This window comes from Phalaenopsis equestris, unplaced genomic scaffold (assembly GCF_001263595.1).
Source record: "Phalaenopsis equestris unplaced genomic scaffold, ASM126359v1 Scaffold000114, whole genome shotgun sequence".
NCBI classification, from domain to species: Eukaryota; Viridiplantae; Streptophyta; class Magnoliopsida; order Asparagales; family Orchidaceae; genus Phalaenopsis; species Phalaenopsis equestris.
Genome location: NW_018164556.1, coordinates 1099225 through 1117724, shown reverse-complemented (window position 1 = coordinate 1117724; position 18500 = coordinate 1099225). Strand labels below are relative to the sequence as shown.

Here is an 18500-nt window from a genome sequence, read left to right as displayed (position 1 = left end):
TCAAAATTAGGGTATGTTTGGGGCAGCTGCAGCTTATTGTATAATCTGCTGATAAGCTGATTAAAAATAATATGCTGACAAGTTAGGAGCGGTGACTATTATAAATTTTTATTTTTTTGAAAAGTCAGATTGCTGTCATAAAGCTCACGTGCAGCGTGAAATGCTGTTTTCAGTGTTTTCAAAACGCAGATCTATTTTCAAAACTCCACCGCATCAAATAAGCTGCGTCAAACAGACCCTTAATTGATTGTATATGTAAGCATATAAGTGTTGTATGACATGTACTTAAATGCTCTTAAATTATATAATAAATTACGAAATTAAATAATATTAAAATATTTGAGGCGGATTCTTTGAGTGACCATATGCTTTCCTCTGGGAATGCGTTCCATCTTTTCGGGGTAAGGATCGGGGAACAGAAAATGGCGACCTCTGTTCCTCAGTCCATTGACGTTAGTGCGATGGCAGCGGCCAATGCGGCGGCGGGCGGCGGCGCCGGCCGCCATAGGCTCATCTCCGTCCGCTTCGAGTTCCTTTTTATTTGCAGAGCAAACCAACAACCTCCGTCTCATGGCTGTTTACGATCGCATCTCCCATTACATGAGCGGCGGCGCCCGCTTAGAAACTTCCGATGTGATCCGACTCTGTTACTCCTTCGCCAAGTAGGCAACTCCACTTCAATACGCCCTTCGGACGCGTTTGTTGATTGTATTTTGATGGCTTGTTCACGTTTCACTTGCAAACCCTAGATTCCATTGCCTCTTAGCTGCTGCATCACGTACTTTATGGGTATTCCTTATTGTGGATGTCTGTTTTCTTGCTTGAAGTTTGTGGGTGTTTTCTTATTATTTGTGCTTAGGTTCATCATTTATGCACATATGGTCTTTATAGAAGTGAAAATGATGACGTAATGAAGATTCTTTATTGGTATATATTTTGCGTGCTAGAAATGAATTTTCAGAGTCAGTTTAGTTTGGGCAGACGGATTACCTTCAGCCTGATATTATATCCATTACCCAATGAACTGATACAAAATCCAATAGCCGTACCAAAAGATTATATCTCAGGAAGATCCTATGTTCCCCAACTTATTGATCGAGCTCGAAGATGAATAAGATCGAAATCACCTCAATAAACTTATAGCTTTGGGATGAAAGTTTGTGCTTGCTTGTGAGAGAGCCTTGGTGAAGGGTGCGAAGGATGGATGACTGAGAAATATTGTGTTTGAGTTTTGTGTTGGACTGAATGGCCATGATACCAGAGTAATCCCAAACCATGACGGGAACACATATTTTATTGCTGAAAAATAAGAAGGGATACAACAATGACTATTAAAACAAGAATAAAGTGACAACGAATACCAAAGACCTCTAGAGAGGACAAAAAAGTGATGGGGTGCTGTTGGACAACATATTGGTGGGCTAGTTGGGTGTGGCAGCCTATAATAGAGGGCTGGAGGGGCTGCGACAATAACACAGGAAAACAGTTGGGTGTTTGCAGTTGGCTGCAGAGTGGAACGGGGTTGGGGTTGGCTGGGGAGTGGGGATTTGCGGTTGGCTATAAGCTGGTTTGGGGAGATGCGGGAGTTGTGGGTGGTTGCACCAAGGAAGAGGGTTTGGACGACAACAACAAGGGGGAAGGATAGGTACTGCAGGGGGTGGTAGAAGGGCTTTAGGGAGAAAAATGGGAGGGCTATTTCTGGTGGTTTGCAAGGTGTGGCGAGGACTGCAGGGGAGGCCAAATTGCGGGGATGGGAAAGTCAATGATAATCATCACCACATAGCGAGATATAACCGAAACATTAATCGTTTTCGGAGACAACCCTAAGAGGAAAAATTGGGGATGTTAACGACTATCGTGACAGAAATCACAGCAAAACTGAATCCTAAAACTAAAAAAGAACACATAAATACTGGTAGATAGCTGGGAGAGGTGAGAAGCCTTCCTATTTTAGTGGCAACCCTCTTTCCTAGGTTTGCCGACCCTAATTCCATCCCAGTTGAACCCCAGCTGAACGACCTAATTTCATCCTAGTTGAACCCCAACTGAACCAATCTGGTTTAGCCAGGAAACCTCGTGTCAGACCATCAATTAAGGGTATTTTGGTCCTTTGATTGACCAAAGATTGGAGAGCCAGTCACATAGACTTTGAGACCTGTGTAGGACCGGCATACCATAGCGATATTGGATGACTTGATGAAAGATTAGTTACGAGATTATCATTCGTAGAGATTTTAATTAGATGATCAGATTCGTAACTATTGAACTAAGATCAGTGCTTAAGGGGATCTGAATTGAATGCATGAATTTATGCACTAATTTTAAAATTAGTGCCAATGTGATGCACTCTATTAAGTTTGGTGAGTTGGCTGATATAAATCTCACTGCTACTGATTGGTGTAGATGTTAGAAGGTTTGTTATTTGATTTGAATTTCATTGTGCGAAATTTTTTTAAGTACAAACTTTGGCATCCCTGAAGAAATTTTTTCAATTATCCAAGAGTTATTTGTAGTGTCATATCAAAATGAGTGCCGAATGATAGGATAATTTGTTATAACTAGCAAATGCTAATACAGTTGCTGTCTTTATTTGATTCACAAATGCATACTTGAGGAAAGGTATTGAAGTTTTTTGCTGGCTGGAAGAACTGAAGAAAGCCTTAAGGTTTTATATCCTTTATGAGAAATTTTCAACTTTCCGATGGTGTATTTCATTACTAGAGCTTGTTGGAGCTCAACTTTGTACTTGTAATTTTAGGTATTTATGAAAGGATTTTTTACCATTTTTGAAGCATTGAGATGTTCTACATTTATGGTAAATCAATGATGTTTTTATTTATAGGAAACATTTGATATTGCTGTTTAACTATTGGCGTTGAAGATTTTTAAGATATGAGAAGGTAAATGATACCTTTGAATTGTTCGTGATGCTATGATAAAATCTTGTTATGACAAATATTGCTTTGGTGTAAAGATGCGACAATAATTGGAAATTGTTGCTAGAATTTGTTTTATTTTATTTTTTTTTCAAACCTAGATTTTTTTGCATAGATTGAAAGTATAATGTTATTGTCTATCTATTTGCTTTGCCTTGTAATTACGGCTTTCTTTATGTGAATAATCTTTGTCGGTTTTCTATATTCACTAACATCTGATTTGACATACACAGAGCTATTGACGGTTCACTCATACTTAATGATATTCCTGGAATTGCTCTTCGTTTGCCTCCACTAGTCAAAAAGGTACTCTTGATTATATATTCCTTAGCTGCATAATAAAAGTTTGTTTGAAATCTCATTTTATTCCAGCTCTTGGTTGATCGTTAGGTGTATAGTTGCAAAAAAAGTAAACCCAACTGCAAATATGGTGTAATTTATTGTTGCTTACGTGGTGAGATCAGAAAAGGGGATAGAAACTCCTATTTTGAGTTATATCAATTAACATGGATCAGTCTTTCTGACAATTCATGCCATTGGTTTTTTGTTTAGGATATTTGATTGATTCTTCACAAATTCTGGAATATTAGTTTTTTTTTTTTTTACTGTATACCCTATCCTTGTTTAATGAATATTGATTTATTATGTTTTTAATGCTTCACATCAAAGCACATGCACCATATTCCCGTGATTTTTGAGTGTTAATCAGTTGAGTCTGCCGTATTAAAAGGTCAGTTTATTAGAGAAATTAAAATTAATTAGCCACGAACAATTTTCTTGTTAATTTTCAGTTTAAAGTATTAACAAAGTAAGTTATGTAGATTTGATGAATTTCATGATTACTGTTTAAAAGGTGATTTTAACGTGCTTTCAGGTTTTTTACATAGGCTGGTTTTTTAGACAAGTTTGAGGGTGCAATAGCTTTCTCAAAGGGAAATAAAACAGCACTGTTGGGGCAAAAACAATTCCTTTCTTTGTTCATTTTGATTTTATTGAGATCGGAATGAAATCTTGTTTTTATTTTAATGTTAGTCGGGTCAAGGAGACTAGTATGGCGGGAAAATGTAAAATGAGGATCTATTAGTAGTGGTGACATTGAACGAGAATTTCCATACAGATTCACAAATAAGAGTTTTAGGAGAAAACAGTTAAATCTAGACTATTATAATGACAAATACGACAAATTGATTCAGAAAATGGTGACAAAGAGAACTTGCAACAAAGAAATCACAATGCAAATTGTGTTTCCAGTTAAAACTCACCGCCTTCTCACATTTCTGGTTCTGGAAACTTCGTTTAGTCACCAAAACCAGCCTTTTACTGGACTATAAGGAGTTGCAGTGTAACAAAACTGCACTCGAGCAACATCCAATGATAATTTCGGGGGAAAGTTTCTTTTTGTGGTGGTGGATCTTTACAACTTCAAGATACTCCGTTCAAAATTGATTTCTCTGTAAAGGTTAATGGTTATAAATAGATTAGTTTCCTTAATATGAATGATTAAAAATGTGTTCAAGGCATCCGCCTCGAGGTGAACCTCGATTTGAGGTGCTTAAGTAGCGACTCAAAGCTTAAGCCCCACTATTGCGGGCGAGGTTATGCCTTTTTGCAGTGAGGCATATGCTTCTCAGACGTTTATGCCTCGAATCGAATAAGGCGTCGAAGCAAATTATCTAATATGAATTTGAACCATCAACCATATCAAGCAAATTAGGCTTGGACCATCATTTCGAGAGTTTCGTTGCTTTTTCCTCGCGCTTCATTTCGAGCCTTTGAGTGCATTTGCATTAAAGAACCGTCTGATCGGTGAAGTCCAACATTGTCCCGAATGTCAAAGTCTAGCGTTAAAGGCTTTTGTGTCTTCATTGTCCCGGGCCTTTTATGTCCTGAGCGTTGAAGTCCAGTTTAAGGCTTTGTTGGCTGTTATTTTTGAAAAGGATGTGATTTTTGTAAAATATGAAAATAGCTTTGATGTAAATATGTGATTTTTGATTTTTGAAAGTAATATTTTAATCTTGAAAATAGATGAGACCAAACGAGTCTCACATATTGAATAGTTTGAATGGATGAACGCGATACTACTACAAGTAATACACTTTCCCGAAGGATGAGCATACCACTTGATAGTAGGCTCAACCACTAGACTTAACCACATAAACTAAGGATTTTTGTGACATCCGTTTGGTCTGCAAAATCTTTTATAAATGACTGACAAACCCCTATAGTTAATTACATCTTAAATGACTGGGGTCACTTATGAAGACTCTCGATTAGGATAAGTGATTTTGCCTTCCAGATTTCAAAGTTTAGGTTTCCAAGATTGGACACAGGAAAATCGAATGAGAGTGGTTCAAATAGGAACAATTATTTTAAGAGTAGGAGATATCATAGATCCAGGAGAAACCCTGATGACTTCCCAACTATCCTATTGTTTGACTTTATGTCTTTGAAATGATGTTATTCAATGTTTAATCCTGCAATTTACTTTAGAATTTATGACTTACATTCGCACGATATCCGATCTATCTGATCGTACAAATGACCTAAAAATATATGAGGATTTACACCGTATCGTACGGTAACCTCAGAATCCTAAAAAGTGTTAGTACTTATAATTGCATAACAGGGTTGTACAAAAGTCTAAGGATAATATGTGAGGAATCATGTTGCGTTAAGCAAATTACCTTGAAGTCCTATGGGTTGTTATTTAAACTAAGAAAAATATTTACTTGACGTGAACTTGTTTTGATGTTGCAGATCCATCTTGAAGTTGCTTTTTTGTGTGTCATCGTCATGCTGCCCACGGTATTCGCTCCAAGCTCCTCGTCGTAGCACCTTCGGATTCGATGTTAATTTTAAAGGTACATGCAATTGTTTAATCAACGATCTGCTGCCGGGTACCTCCTATGAAACCAACTACTGACCTCCTACTCTAAGGTATAGTGTGTAAAAGGAACAGTAACTGGTAACTGGTACAAGTATGATGACAAAATTTAAGAAATGAGCTAACATGCATTGTATCAACAAAAGAACTACCTCCTAAAAAACTCAAGAAAGAGCGACGAGTGACTCACGACGAAAATATCGAAGTAACAACAATAAATTATAACTTAAAGAAAGTCACCGAAAACACAAGAAGATCCAAGAAAAAGACCACGAGTGCTTTACCAAAAGTTCCAATAAAATCCGACGAAAAATTCGAAGAAAGAAAATTGCAAGTACTCGGGTCGGGGCTAGACTCAGATATTATATATTTGTACTCGATGGACGTCGAAGACTACTATCGGTCACCCGGATGTATAGAGCCGTGACTCAATTAGAAGGGTGCCCTACTAAACCTAACTTAGGAGGGTACTCCTTAGCCCAATACTGATAATCGACAAGTGGACAATCAAGTTACAATACATTTAAAATTTATATTTTAGCATGCACATGAATTTCAGGCATACAAAAGGAAGCTGTATCAATTTTATAGTAAAAAATATTTTATAAATATTGCATCTTTTCTTATCATATCTGTTCTGATCAATTAGTTAGGATTGCCCACGAGACGATCACACCATCATGTGTAGGACCGCCAACAACCTAAGAAGGTACGGGTCCTCCGCTAGTCTTGTGTCGGTGAATGATATTATCATCCTACAGTTCATCAGGTTCCAGGATTGGGTCCTGATGTCGTAGGATGGAATATCATTTCACTCTACTACCGGCGTGCCTTTATCATCACCGCCCTAAGCCCTAATACAAAACCGACCTAATTGCAACATTACTTGATGGTTCATATATAGCAAAAGGCTATATATGTGTTTATGCATCGTGATGGTTCATATATAGCAAAAGACTATATATGTGTTTATGCATCAGACATAAGCACCAAAAGCCTAAACCAAAAAGCAAGGAAAACAAACCAGAAATCAAGAAATGAGATAGAAAAAAGACCAACCCTTCTCCAAAACAAATTTTAAAAAAGCTAAAGCGGCAGGAGGGTCAGCCTAAAATATCTGACTGGCGGGACTTTCTCGAATGAGTAAAATAGGTGAAATACATTCTCCATGCTAACCAAGAATGACCCCGAAATGACTAATTTAGAGACCTCCAAGCCATTTCCAAACTTTTCCCAGATATCACAAGGGATCCCTCTCCTCTTTTCTTTCTCTTCTTTTCTTCTTCATCTCTTTTTTTTTATTGCAATTAATTTGGTCCGCAGGATTAGACCTCAAAACATCTCCAGACATTCCATAGATCATCCACCAAAAGGGGACATTCAAATTCTTCCAAATACCAAGAATTAAAATATTTCACCTCATAAACATCAAAGAATTGAATTCCACTTCAAACCGAATGACTAAGAGGGCAAACCGAACCCAAACATACACCTTACAAGCTCACGGGTAGGGACAACCAAGAGACTACAAATTGGGAAGACTTACTGCTAGGAGCAGCCATGGGAAGACACCAGCCCAACACCGAACGACAAGATCAAACCGCAGCCCCTAACTAGGCCAAAACCCAGCCACAAACAAACCAAAACCAAGCCCAAAAGCTGCAGCCCAACTCCCCACAACAGGCTCAAACTACAGTTAAAACCTCACCGAAACAGGGCCAATCCGCAGCCCAAAATCTCGCCAAAACAGGACCAAATTGCAACTCAAAACCTTGCCAAAACAGGGTCAAAATGCAGCCCAAAACTTCACTGAAACAGGGCCAACTGCAGCCCCAGAAAACACTGAAATCATGCCAAACTGTAGCCAAGAAACCACCCCAAAACCTGCAGCGAAACCACCCAAAACCATGGTAAAACCGCAGCCCAAAAAGCTATCAAAGTCTCTCCTGAACAGGGCAGAACTGCAGCCCAAAAACAGCTCAAAACAAGTCAAGAGAGTAGCCCAAAAAGCTATCAAAGTCTTTCCTGAACAGAGCAGAACTACAGCCCAAAAGCAGCTCAAAACAAGTCAAGAGAGTAGCCCAAAAAGCTATCAAAGTCTTTCCTGAACAGAGCAGAACTACAGCCCAAAAGCAGCTCAAAACAAGTCAAGAGAGTAGCCCAAAAAGCTATCAAAAACCTCTCCTAAACGACAGCAAAACTGCAGCCCAAAAAACAGCTCCAAACAAGTAAGAAAGCAGCCCAAAATCTGGCCAAAACATCGCCTAAATTTGCATTTAAAAGCCCCCCAAAATTACGGTGATTTCAGCCCACCAAAATATATTTTTAAAAGCTCTAAACTGAAGCCAATTCAGCCCATAAGACAGGCTTTTAAAATGTTCCAAATAGCTTGCCAAAATCAGCCCATGCAATTAAATTATTCGATATGTAAGAGTTGAGTGGTGTGCATGCAAATGCTCTTAAATATAACAGTCAAGCCTCAAGTGTTAGAAAAGAGAATTGAATGGCCCATGGATAAGTATCCAGCATTCTAAATTGCACAAATTTCAGGTTTCCAAAATTTTCATTGAGAAATGCTCCTTATAAAACATATTGAACCTTTTTTTTATCACACCAAAAGGTGAAGATAAAAGAAATGTTTCAAGCTCATGAAGAATGACTAATGATTCATAGGATTAACAAGCAGGAAACTTGCCCATTAAAATTTTATCATTGGCACTCATAGCTTCACAGCCATGGAGCATGCATATTTTGAACAGGGTGAATTTATAGCATTAAGAATGTGAACAGTAAAAAGCTGCAACCAAGGACTAGGTAACCTGCATTTGCTAAACTTCTAGTTACATTAAAACATCCTTTTCATTTGCTTGCCTGAACTGTTAGAATGGGAGATGTGCTTAACAAAGAACACCCTCAAACAAGTATGCCCAAAATATAAGAAGAATCATGAAAATGAACGCTGACATTATTTACTCCGATATCAATCAAGATGACAACGTAATGCGTAGTAAACTAACGATCCTCTGTTAAAGTGCAATTCCCATTTCTCACTGTTTGTATGCTATAGGTGCTGTTTTTTTTATTATTATTTTTTATTTTCTCTCTTTTTTTTCTTTTCTTTACTTCATCAAATGGTATGTAGCAGCCTCTCAACCAGGCAAGCTTAAAAAGAAAACTTATCTAATGTGGCATATTTAATGAGAGTGGCAGCAAACGAACCAGAGTCGGACAAATTTGAAGTTAAGATCGAACATAGACTCCATCCGATTCAAAGTCAAATTTCAGAGTATAAAAGAAAACAATTCCTTACCGAAAATACTTCTCATTGCATGAGATATTTCACAAATGAACCCAAGAAGAAAGCAGTAAGAATCTTACTTCTAAACAACTGAGAAAAGAGGCGCGAGAAAGAGGGCTTCGACAAAGCTTCAGCAACGACAGACAACCAACAGTGATCCAACCAACCACGCCTCCCCCTTCTCCAGAATTTCGGCCCACCTTGGTAGCCCACCCTGGGTGGTCAAACACACAACCAAGCAAGAATATCGAGCCAACAATCGAAAATACGGGGCAGTCCAGAAGGAATACCCAACCAAGCAATAGTGCCGAGCAACTGAATAGGAAATTCACGCAAGACAAGATTTTGGCAGCACCTCCACCCTCCTTTTTGAATTTTCGGACAACCTCTTACCAACCTTACCCTAGGTAGGATTTTATAGGCAAAGGGGAGAGGAGCAGCCACCTATCAACCCCAATGTGGTCAAATGGGATGATGGGAGAGGAGAAGGAGCATTTAGGGAGAAAGAACAGGCGGCCTAGGGGAAAGGAAGGGTAGGCCAGGTGGAATTTTGCTGTTGGAGAGCCGCTCGGTCGAGCGGGGATCGAGAGGGAGAGCCGCGAGTGAGAGAAGAGGAGGGGGAGCCATCTCGTGAATGGCAGAGGAGACGCGGGAGCTAGGGCTTCGCTCGGGCGGACTCGGGTGCGGCCGATCGCGGGAGCTAGGGCACGAGGGGGGGCGAGCAAGCTGCGATCGAACCGCGAATGGGAAGAAGGGAAGGAGGCTAGCGCAGTTGAGGTGAAATAAGGTTTAAAATAAGATTTATTTTATTTTTATTTTTTTGTTATTTTATTTTATTATATTATATTATTTAATTATATTAATTAGCGTGTGATTTATTCGTGTTTGGAATCCTAGCAAAGTGGGTATCTTTCCTGGTTAAAATTGACGCTCCGGACGTGCCGACTCATTCCGTTCATTCAGGTGTGTCATCCGGTGTCGTTCGGACGAATTCATCGATTTTCGTGCAATTTACTCGTGTGCAAAATTATGACAATATGAGTGTCCTCCCTAGCTAAAAATGATGTCCCGGACGAGCCAGAGTAGTCCGTTTCGCCATCAAAGGTCGTTCAGAGAAGTTCACATTTTCACCCTTTTTAAATTCAATTTTAGTCATACTTTGTGCAACTTAGTGGATTTTGTGTATTTTGTGTATTTTGTGTGTGTTGATAAAGTCATAAAGGGGTTTCCCTAGGGTTTGAGATCCTATTAGAAACTTCTCTTTGAGTCTCCACATGTGGTCCTTAACCACTCAACCAAATGATGATGGTTTGAGACCACCCAGGCGAGACACCACAAGAGAATCGGGAAGTAGTTCGAATTTCTAAAAAGGGGTGGGTCCCAACTTTAGTCCTCTAAGATAGTCGATAGGAAGGCTTAGAGCTAGATCCTAGGATCTAAGGAAAGGAGAAACGACCTCAAAATGAGGTCAACTGACTTCTGTGTCTCAAATCATCTTTTACGCCCATTGTATCCCGTCCGTTGTAGGAGTCTAGCATTTGCATTGACTTCTGTTCCGAGCCTTTTGCATCCAGATCCTCTAAGAATCGGGTGAAATGTATGTAAATGCCCGTTATAAGTACATGCACTTCATAGTTTATTAAATTATTAGATTTATAAAAAGGTTTAAATTAATTTTAGGGGAATTTTACTCATTTACATACATTCCACTCAATTCTTATTAAAGTTTAGGGTGTTAGATATGGAAATTAATAAGAAGTTTAGGGTGTTAGATATGGAAATTAATAAGAATTGGGTGGTATGCATGTATATTCCCCTTAATTTTAATTGCCTATATGCAATTTCTCAAAATTTCGAGTTCATTGCTATTGGCTTTATGAATGTCATTGACTCATTATTTGTTCATTGATTCATTTGTTTAGGTAATTAGGTTATCTTTTTTTTTTAAGATAGTATGGGTGGTGGCGCAAGAAGAAAAGATCCAGCTTGAAAGTATGGGACTCAAGTTGAAGTGGCAGGAGAAGGTGCGAAAAAATTATGTCTATTTGGAATGTAAATTTTTTGATAAGCGAATTACTTGTGATTTGAAGCGGCTTAACTTTCACTTGTCTTGCATACATTTAAATATTGGAGCATATCAAAAATTGCTAAATATAAGTCAAGAAGTGTGCTAAATAATTAAAAAAATATACCATCTCAAAAGAAACATTGCACATAATTATGGAAGAGATGATTGATAATAATTCTTATTTAGGGTCTCAATTTGACTGTTCTAGTAATGGAAGTCATTTGCATTCTTCTGATAAAGGAACTCCAGGACTAATGGATAGATTTATAGTGAATGTGTATGAAGATGATAATATCAACTCTCAACTAGTTCCTCCTTTAGCTTATGCAAAAAAACACATAAATAGAGCGTGTTTTGATATTGCAAGATGCTTTTATGAGAATGAAACTCCTTTTATGTGACTATGAGTCATTCATGAATCAACATGCTTCGCTTTGTTGGAAATTATGGGCGAGGATTGAATCTTCCTAGCATGTATGAGTTGTGAACTTGGATGTTGGATGAGGAGGTTAATTGTAGTCAAGAAGTGTGTTGAACATTTAAAAAAGTATACCATATGAAAAGGAACAATGCAAATAAATATGGAAGAGGTGATTAATAATAGTTCTTATTTAGATTCTCAATTTGATAGTTTTAGTAGTGGAAGTCATTTGCAATCATTTGGTAGAGGAACTCAAGGACCAATGGATAGATTTATAGTGAATGTGGATGAAGGTGAGAATATCAACTCTCAACCAGTTTCTCTAGTTTCTGCAAAAGAGCACATGAATAGAGCGTGTTTAGATGTTGCAGGATGCTTTTATGAGAATGGAATTCATTTAAATGTGATTAGGAGTTAATTTTGAAACAACATGCTTCTCAATGTTGGGAATTATGGGCGGATTGAACCTTTCTAGCATGTATGAGCTGTGAATTTGGATGTTGGATGAGGAGGTTAGAACAACAACAAAAATCATTGATGAAGTGAAGAAGACATGGGTTGAAACAAAGTTACAATAATCATAGATAATTTGCCAGATATTAGACAAAACAATATTATAAATTTTCTTATTAATAACCCTCATAGAGCATTGTTATTGAAATTTGTTGATATATGAACTTTTATAAAATATGTCATATTGTTTTTTAAAATACACGATGAGGTTGTTAAAGAAGTTGGGGTGAGCTTGGTTGTTCAATTTATTACAGATAATGCACGTGCCTATAAGGCTACAGGGAGAATGTTAATGTAGAAAAAGAAACATCTTTATTGGACTTTTTATGCTGCTCATTTTCTTAATTTAATGCTTGAAAAGTTGGGACAATTGCCGCGACATTAATCTGTTTTGCTTAAAGCAAAAATAGTAAATAAATTTATTTACAACCACTCTTTGGTATTAAGCTTGATGAAAAAATTTACATATAATGAATTTATCTGACCAACAATTTCAAGATTTGCCACAACTTATTTGACTTCACAAAGATTTAAAGAGCTATGACAACCTTTGGAAGCTATGTTTGCTTTTGAAGAATGAAATAAAAGTTGCAAGGCAATAAAAGTAGAAGAAAAATAAGTGAAGAAGATTATTATGAGAGCTGATTCGTAATGTAAAACTTGAAAGATAAACACTTGATGCTACTAGAGCTGATTCGTAATGTAAAACTTGAAAGATAAACACTTGATGCTACTAAAACAATAAAATGGTGGTGATGGAATAAATCCTTTAATTGATGATGATATGATATCTGATGATGAATATATGATGCCTAATAATGATGAAGGATTTGAGGTTGAAGTTGAAGAAATGATTTTTAGTGTTGATGATGAAGATATTAATGCTAACATTGAAAGGGGTCAAGAAGATATTGAATGTGGAGCGGATTGTACTTCACAATCATTTAAAAGAAAAAAAAAAACAAAGTTGGGTTGGAGCTTCAACCAAATCTAAATGTAATTAATTACTTATGTGTTACTAGTTACTAATTTATTATTTTATTTAAAATTATATTAAAATCCATGTTAATTGATGCATAAAGTAAAATGAAAGATGTGGAGATTGAAGAAGACTTTGAAGATGATGATAACACAAAATTTGAGGGTGATAGAGTGATTGCATATGATGATTTTTCCAAAGATGATGAAAGTAATGGTGATACCTTTGAATCTATTTCTTGTGGCATATTTAAATTCTAAGGTGGTGTTTGGTAGCTTCCTATTAATTGGATTTAGCCATGAATTTAACTTAAATTTAACTAAAAAAAAAATAAAAAAAATTAAATTCGTTGCTCGGTTAAATCCAATTTTCTCGCATTCTGTTTTTTCTTCGCACATTCAATCACTTATATGATGTAAATTTGGTTGCGAGATGGATTTATTTTATCATAGTTTGAGAGTGGAATCGTTGTGGTGTGAATTTGATAAATCCGGATTTATCGGATTTGATAATCGTATTTAACATAAATCAAAGTTACAACCAAACACCACGTAAGTTTAATTTTCAAATATTATTTCAAACTTTTGCTTTATTTTTGGGATTTGGGAATATTATATGCACGTGTTATTAAGTGAAACATTGAAGTCTAATGATCAAGTTTTGCGGTTAGTCAAATGTCATATTTATGAATTATGTTTAATTTTGTGAGTTTTTATTTTTTTGTTTTGACGCTTACAATTCGCCTTGCAAAGAAAAAACACCTCAATTCTCTATTTTGCCTTTTTAAAACATTGCTTAATATACTCTTATTATATACCAATGAAAATAAAAGTAAAACAGGTCCTTATAATACAATCTAATTATAACAAGATCCCCACAAATGCTATGTTAAATGGAGAGTGAGCTTGTCTTTTTTTGGAAGTCCAATAAAAATTATGGACCGTGCAGTATTCATTTTTGGCTCTGAAAAACTTGATCTTCAAAACTACAAGTCCCGGCCATGTTTGTTTTACTTTTGTTTGGCGAATTTGAAATGCTATTTGTGGACGCATATTATATGATGCAATTTTGATGTTTTGATCATTTCATGCTCATATAAGATTACATAGTTGCATATTCATTTATGTATTATTAGACATAGCTATTTGTTGTATAAAATGTTACTATTTCTTTACAAGAGTTGCTGTACATAATGTGGTTCTATGCTAGACATTCAGTGCATGCACCATATTTTAATTGCTCGATGAGTTGGCATGAATAATGCAGCATGCACTTTGCACTTAGGACAATGCTTTGGAATGGTGAATGAGAGAGCATGGTGAGTTTTTTGTATTTGTTTTTTCTTTTCCGAAGTACTATTTGGACGCTGCTGTATTCAGGGAAATCTGATTATTTATAGCTTTTTTTGAGTTGATTAATTTAAGCATGTCTGATATGTTTTGTTTCTTTCAATGGCCTAGGTTTACGAGGCTGAGTTTTAAAGTTTTTTAAGTACACTTTTTAGTAATTTTATCTTTTGATGGATACTTGAACGGAATAAAGATTTGATAGTTGCAGACATTGTCTGCAAAACCTTGGAAAGTTAGAAGTTTTTTCCTTATTTGGAGTGATTTTAAAAACTTGTTAATGTGAGGTAACTGATTTGTATCTTTTATGTTCTCATTCTCACCACTTCTGACTTTGCTTACTTTTCATATAAGGTTTATGAGTGGAGGAAGAATCCTGCACTTCAGCCAGCTATCATGATGGTGCTTATCTCTATTAAGGTAATGTGTTTAACATGAATCACATACTATTTTATTGTGCTAGGAAGGAAAAGATGAACATTGACTAGATCTCAGGAGCCAGGACCAGTGATGCCGACAACCTACAGATGTGATGTCTTTTTTATGTTTGGTGGTTGGAAAATTGATTTTCTTTTGTTGATTAAGGTTGTCTATTGTCTAATTTTTTTTTAAAAAAGAAAAGTTTGATAATGTTTTGCTTGAGAAGGTCAAAATGCATAGGTTGGCCTTACTTGGATGAGGTTGATTTGGCAAATTTTTAACTAAAATCGTACAAGATGTGCCAAAAGATTATTTTTGCTTGTAATATGGGGTTACTCTATGTAGGCTCACTTTTATCGCTCTACCCCTCCAGGTTTTTATAAAAATAACAATTTGAGGACCGTTTGGCCTCTATAAGAGCTCGTTTTTGTTGCTCTATCTGTATATCTTCATAAATATATCAATGACTTGAGAATTGTTTTATCTTTATAGGGGCATCGTGCATGCAATAGTTATCAAAAACATATCATTACCAACCTATCTCATATATAACATATTCTTTTTAAGCGTATTTCATTTTCATTATTGAACATTTAAATGTGTATTTGGTTCATTTTGAACTTGCTAATCAACATTGTACATCATTGTGCAACTTGTAAGTTATTTTATCATGAAAATGCAAAATTTAAATAAATGTTTGCGTATTTCCAATGCTTCAAATTTATGCATTTTATAATTTAAAATAATGCGCAATCATTTAATCATGAATGGTAGGACATGGATGTGCACTGTATAATATGATGGGCTTTTTAAATTGTAATTTACATTTTGTCTAACTCATAAATTATTTAAAATAGACATAATTTTGGCCTTATAAATTAGAAATCGAGTATCTTACGCAATTGATGAATACGAGATAAATTTCTTTGTTACAGTCAGTTGAAACCATGTTCTCTTGTCAACACTCAACAAAATTTAAATTTCTCAATTTGTAGAATTTTCTAACTTCCAATAGTTTTAAAACAAAATTACTTCGAATTAAACTTCAATTTCAAATTTACTCCTCATACAAACCTTAATACTTACTATTTTGATCCAAAGTCGATTCTGTTATAGGAATTTTTGAAATATTGAAATTTATCTCTAAAATTCTAACTGTTTTATCTTCTTCCGCTCTTTCAGCCCTCCTAACTTCTAGCCCTCAGTTGGGTTCCTTACTGGATGGATAAACGAGGAATAATAGTACTTATAATAATGTAAATCTTAATATATGTATATATATTGACGCTGGAGCTTTCCTCCCGCGGTACTGTAGCAGCTACGGTACTGCGGATGAATTACTGCCGCTGCTACAGTAATCACGGTCCCCCTTTCCTTTCATGATGCTTTTCAATTATAATTCCTTTCCTTCTCTACTTCTTTTCAATTCCTTTCCTTGCCTATTATATTTCTTTCCTATCCTACTCTTTACATATTTTTTCTACTAATATCCTCTTTATATAACTGCTGTTTTTTAAGATTAGGGGGAGGTTTTTATGATTTTAGATTTCTGAGTGCTGCGTTTGAGGCGTTATTCCCCTCTGGGGGTTGTATCTGACGGCGAGAAGATATTATGACTGTAACTCGTCCAAGGTGGTGACCGTCTCCATGGGTTCGAGTGGTGCTCTGACTGTAGCTCAAACCCGACGAGACATTTATCTTTTCACAACTCCCTCTCCCACGCAGTCTAGTAGTTGCCTACTTGTTGCTCCCCCTTCCGTACAAGCAAACCTGCTTTCCCTTCCCCTATTTCCCTACCATCGACACCTTAGTTCCCTCTCCCTGCTGCCGCCTACAACCCCACCTGCCACCGTCACCTTTGTTGGAGTCGATGTGTTATGTCTTTATGTTTGTGCTATTGTTTGTTGTTGTTATATCATGTCGCAAGAGTCTCGTTTGTATCGATTGGAATTCATTAATAATAATTGTGTTCTTTAATGATGGTTTGGGTCCTCCAGTATCATAATTGTGTGTGTGTGTGTGCGCTCGCGCTCGCGCAGACTTTTTGAATCAGAATCTAGCATACCGGGGTTTCAACCCTTATGGAGAATCGATATTTGGTGCCCACTGGACCAAATATCGATTTCCTTTATATATATTACATAATTCAATCAAGATTGGGAGTTTTTAAAGGTTTCATTTTTTTTTCCTGTGGTGACGGAGTTGTCGATGTTGATTGTGCAAGACAAATATTTCGGTGAGATCAAAATACACTAACTTTTGTATTTCTTTTTTCTTTCTATCGTTTATATATATATATATATATACACGCGCGCGTGCGCGTGCGTGTTAAGGGGTAGGGAGAGAGAGAAGAGAAGATGTTGAGTGGCATAGATAGATTGGGAGGATGGGTTGTTCACAACTAAACTTTGACGGCGCGTTTGGCTTAGGAGTTTGTGAGAGTTGAATTAATGTTGAGGTGGGTTTGATGAGTTGAGCTTAGGTGATTGTGGTATTGATTATTTTGTTTTGATGTAGCCAATGCATATTTAGCAAGTCGAAATAATCCAACATTCCTCTTAATGATACAGTACAAAAGTTTGTTGAGAATAGTACTTTTTTTAGTGAATATTATTTGATAGAACTTTTGGTAAAGAAATTAATTGTTTTGCATGCGCGCGCGCACACACATATGTATACATCTATACACACCCCTACACACACACATGCGCACATATGTATGTATCGATATGTATGTACATACATATGTATATATACATACATGGATACAGGCATACAAAATCTAAATTTTATGGTAATAATTTTAATTTTTTTTTTGTGAGTTGCAAAACAATGGGTATAAATATCTGGATAATTTTGACTTACATCTTTTAAAAAAATTGAATATCAAATTCTTAACTTGAATTTGAGTATCACATTAATATACTTGAATTTGAGTATCACATTAATATACTTGAATTTGAGTATCACATTAATATACTTGAATTTGAGTATCACATTAATGTACTGGTTCACTACGAGGATAGTACTTACCAGCTGCATATTTGATAGCTTCAAATTTGGCAAGAATAAAAATTCACCAGCTTTTCTTCATTTCTTCACGTTAGAGGTAATGAAAGATAAAATGACCCTTCTAAATACATTGTCTTGTCATTTGACATGTCATATCTCCTTCCTTATAGCACTCATTAATAACATAATGATTAACCAACAAGTTCATATCTAAAATTACATAAAACTTGATCAATGTTAATAAATGAATTCAAATTTAAATATTTTATCAACTATTACAATATCAATAAAACATTAAATACTAGAGAAAATGATATTAATTGCGGGTACTGCGATACATGAATATGATTAAAATGGATAGGGTCAATATGCAACTTAGCAAAGTGTTTTATATAAGTCTTGGTACAAATTCAAGTATTTATATATATCATTATTATTAAAAGCCAATCAAAACCATATTTTTTTTCCTACAACCAATTCATGTTTAGCTGAGTGGAAAAAATCAGAATTTCAAGACATGCTATGGTACAGTAGTCCATGAACAAGAATAGTGTCATTTGGTAAAATGTTAGTAAAAGTAATTAGTTGCTACATATATATATATATATATATATATATATATA

At 35.9% G+C, this 18500-nt stretch overlaps 1 protein-coding gene across 1 annotated transcript in view; it reads left to right on the top strand.

The window, feature by feature from the left end:
• The first annotated feature begins 492 nt into the window (after positions 1–492).
• Positions 493–18500, top strand: part of LOC110020987 (E4 SUMO-protein ligase PIAL2-like) — a 78248-nt gene continuing 60240 nt past the window's right edge. Inside the window, exons 1-3 of the mRNA XM_020719298.1 lie at positions 493–662; positions 3170–3242; positions 14800–14865. Of these exons, the coding sequence (XP_020574957.1) occupies positions 571–662; positions 3170–3242; positions 14800–14865 (231 nt within the window). The 5' untranslated portion in view covers positions 493–570. The remainder of the gene's footprint in view (positions 663–3169; positions 3243–14799; positions 14866–18500) is intronic.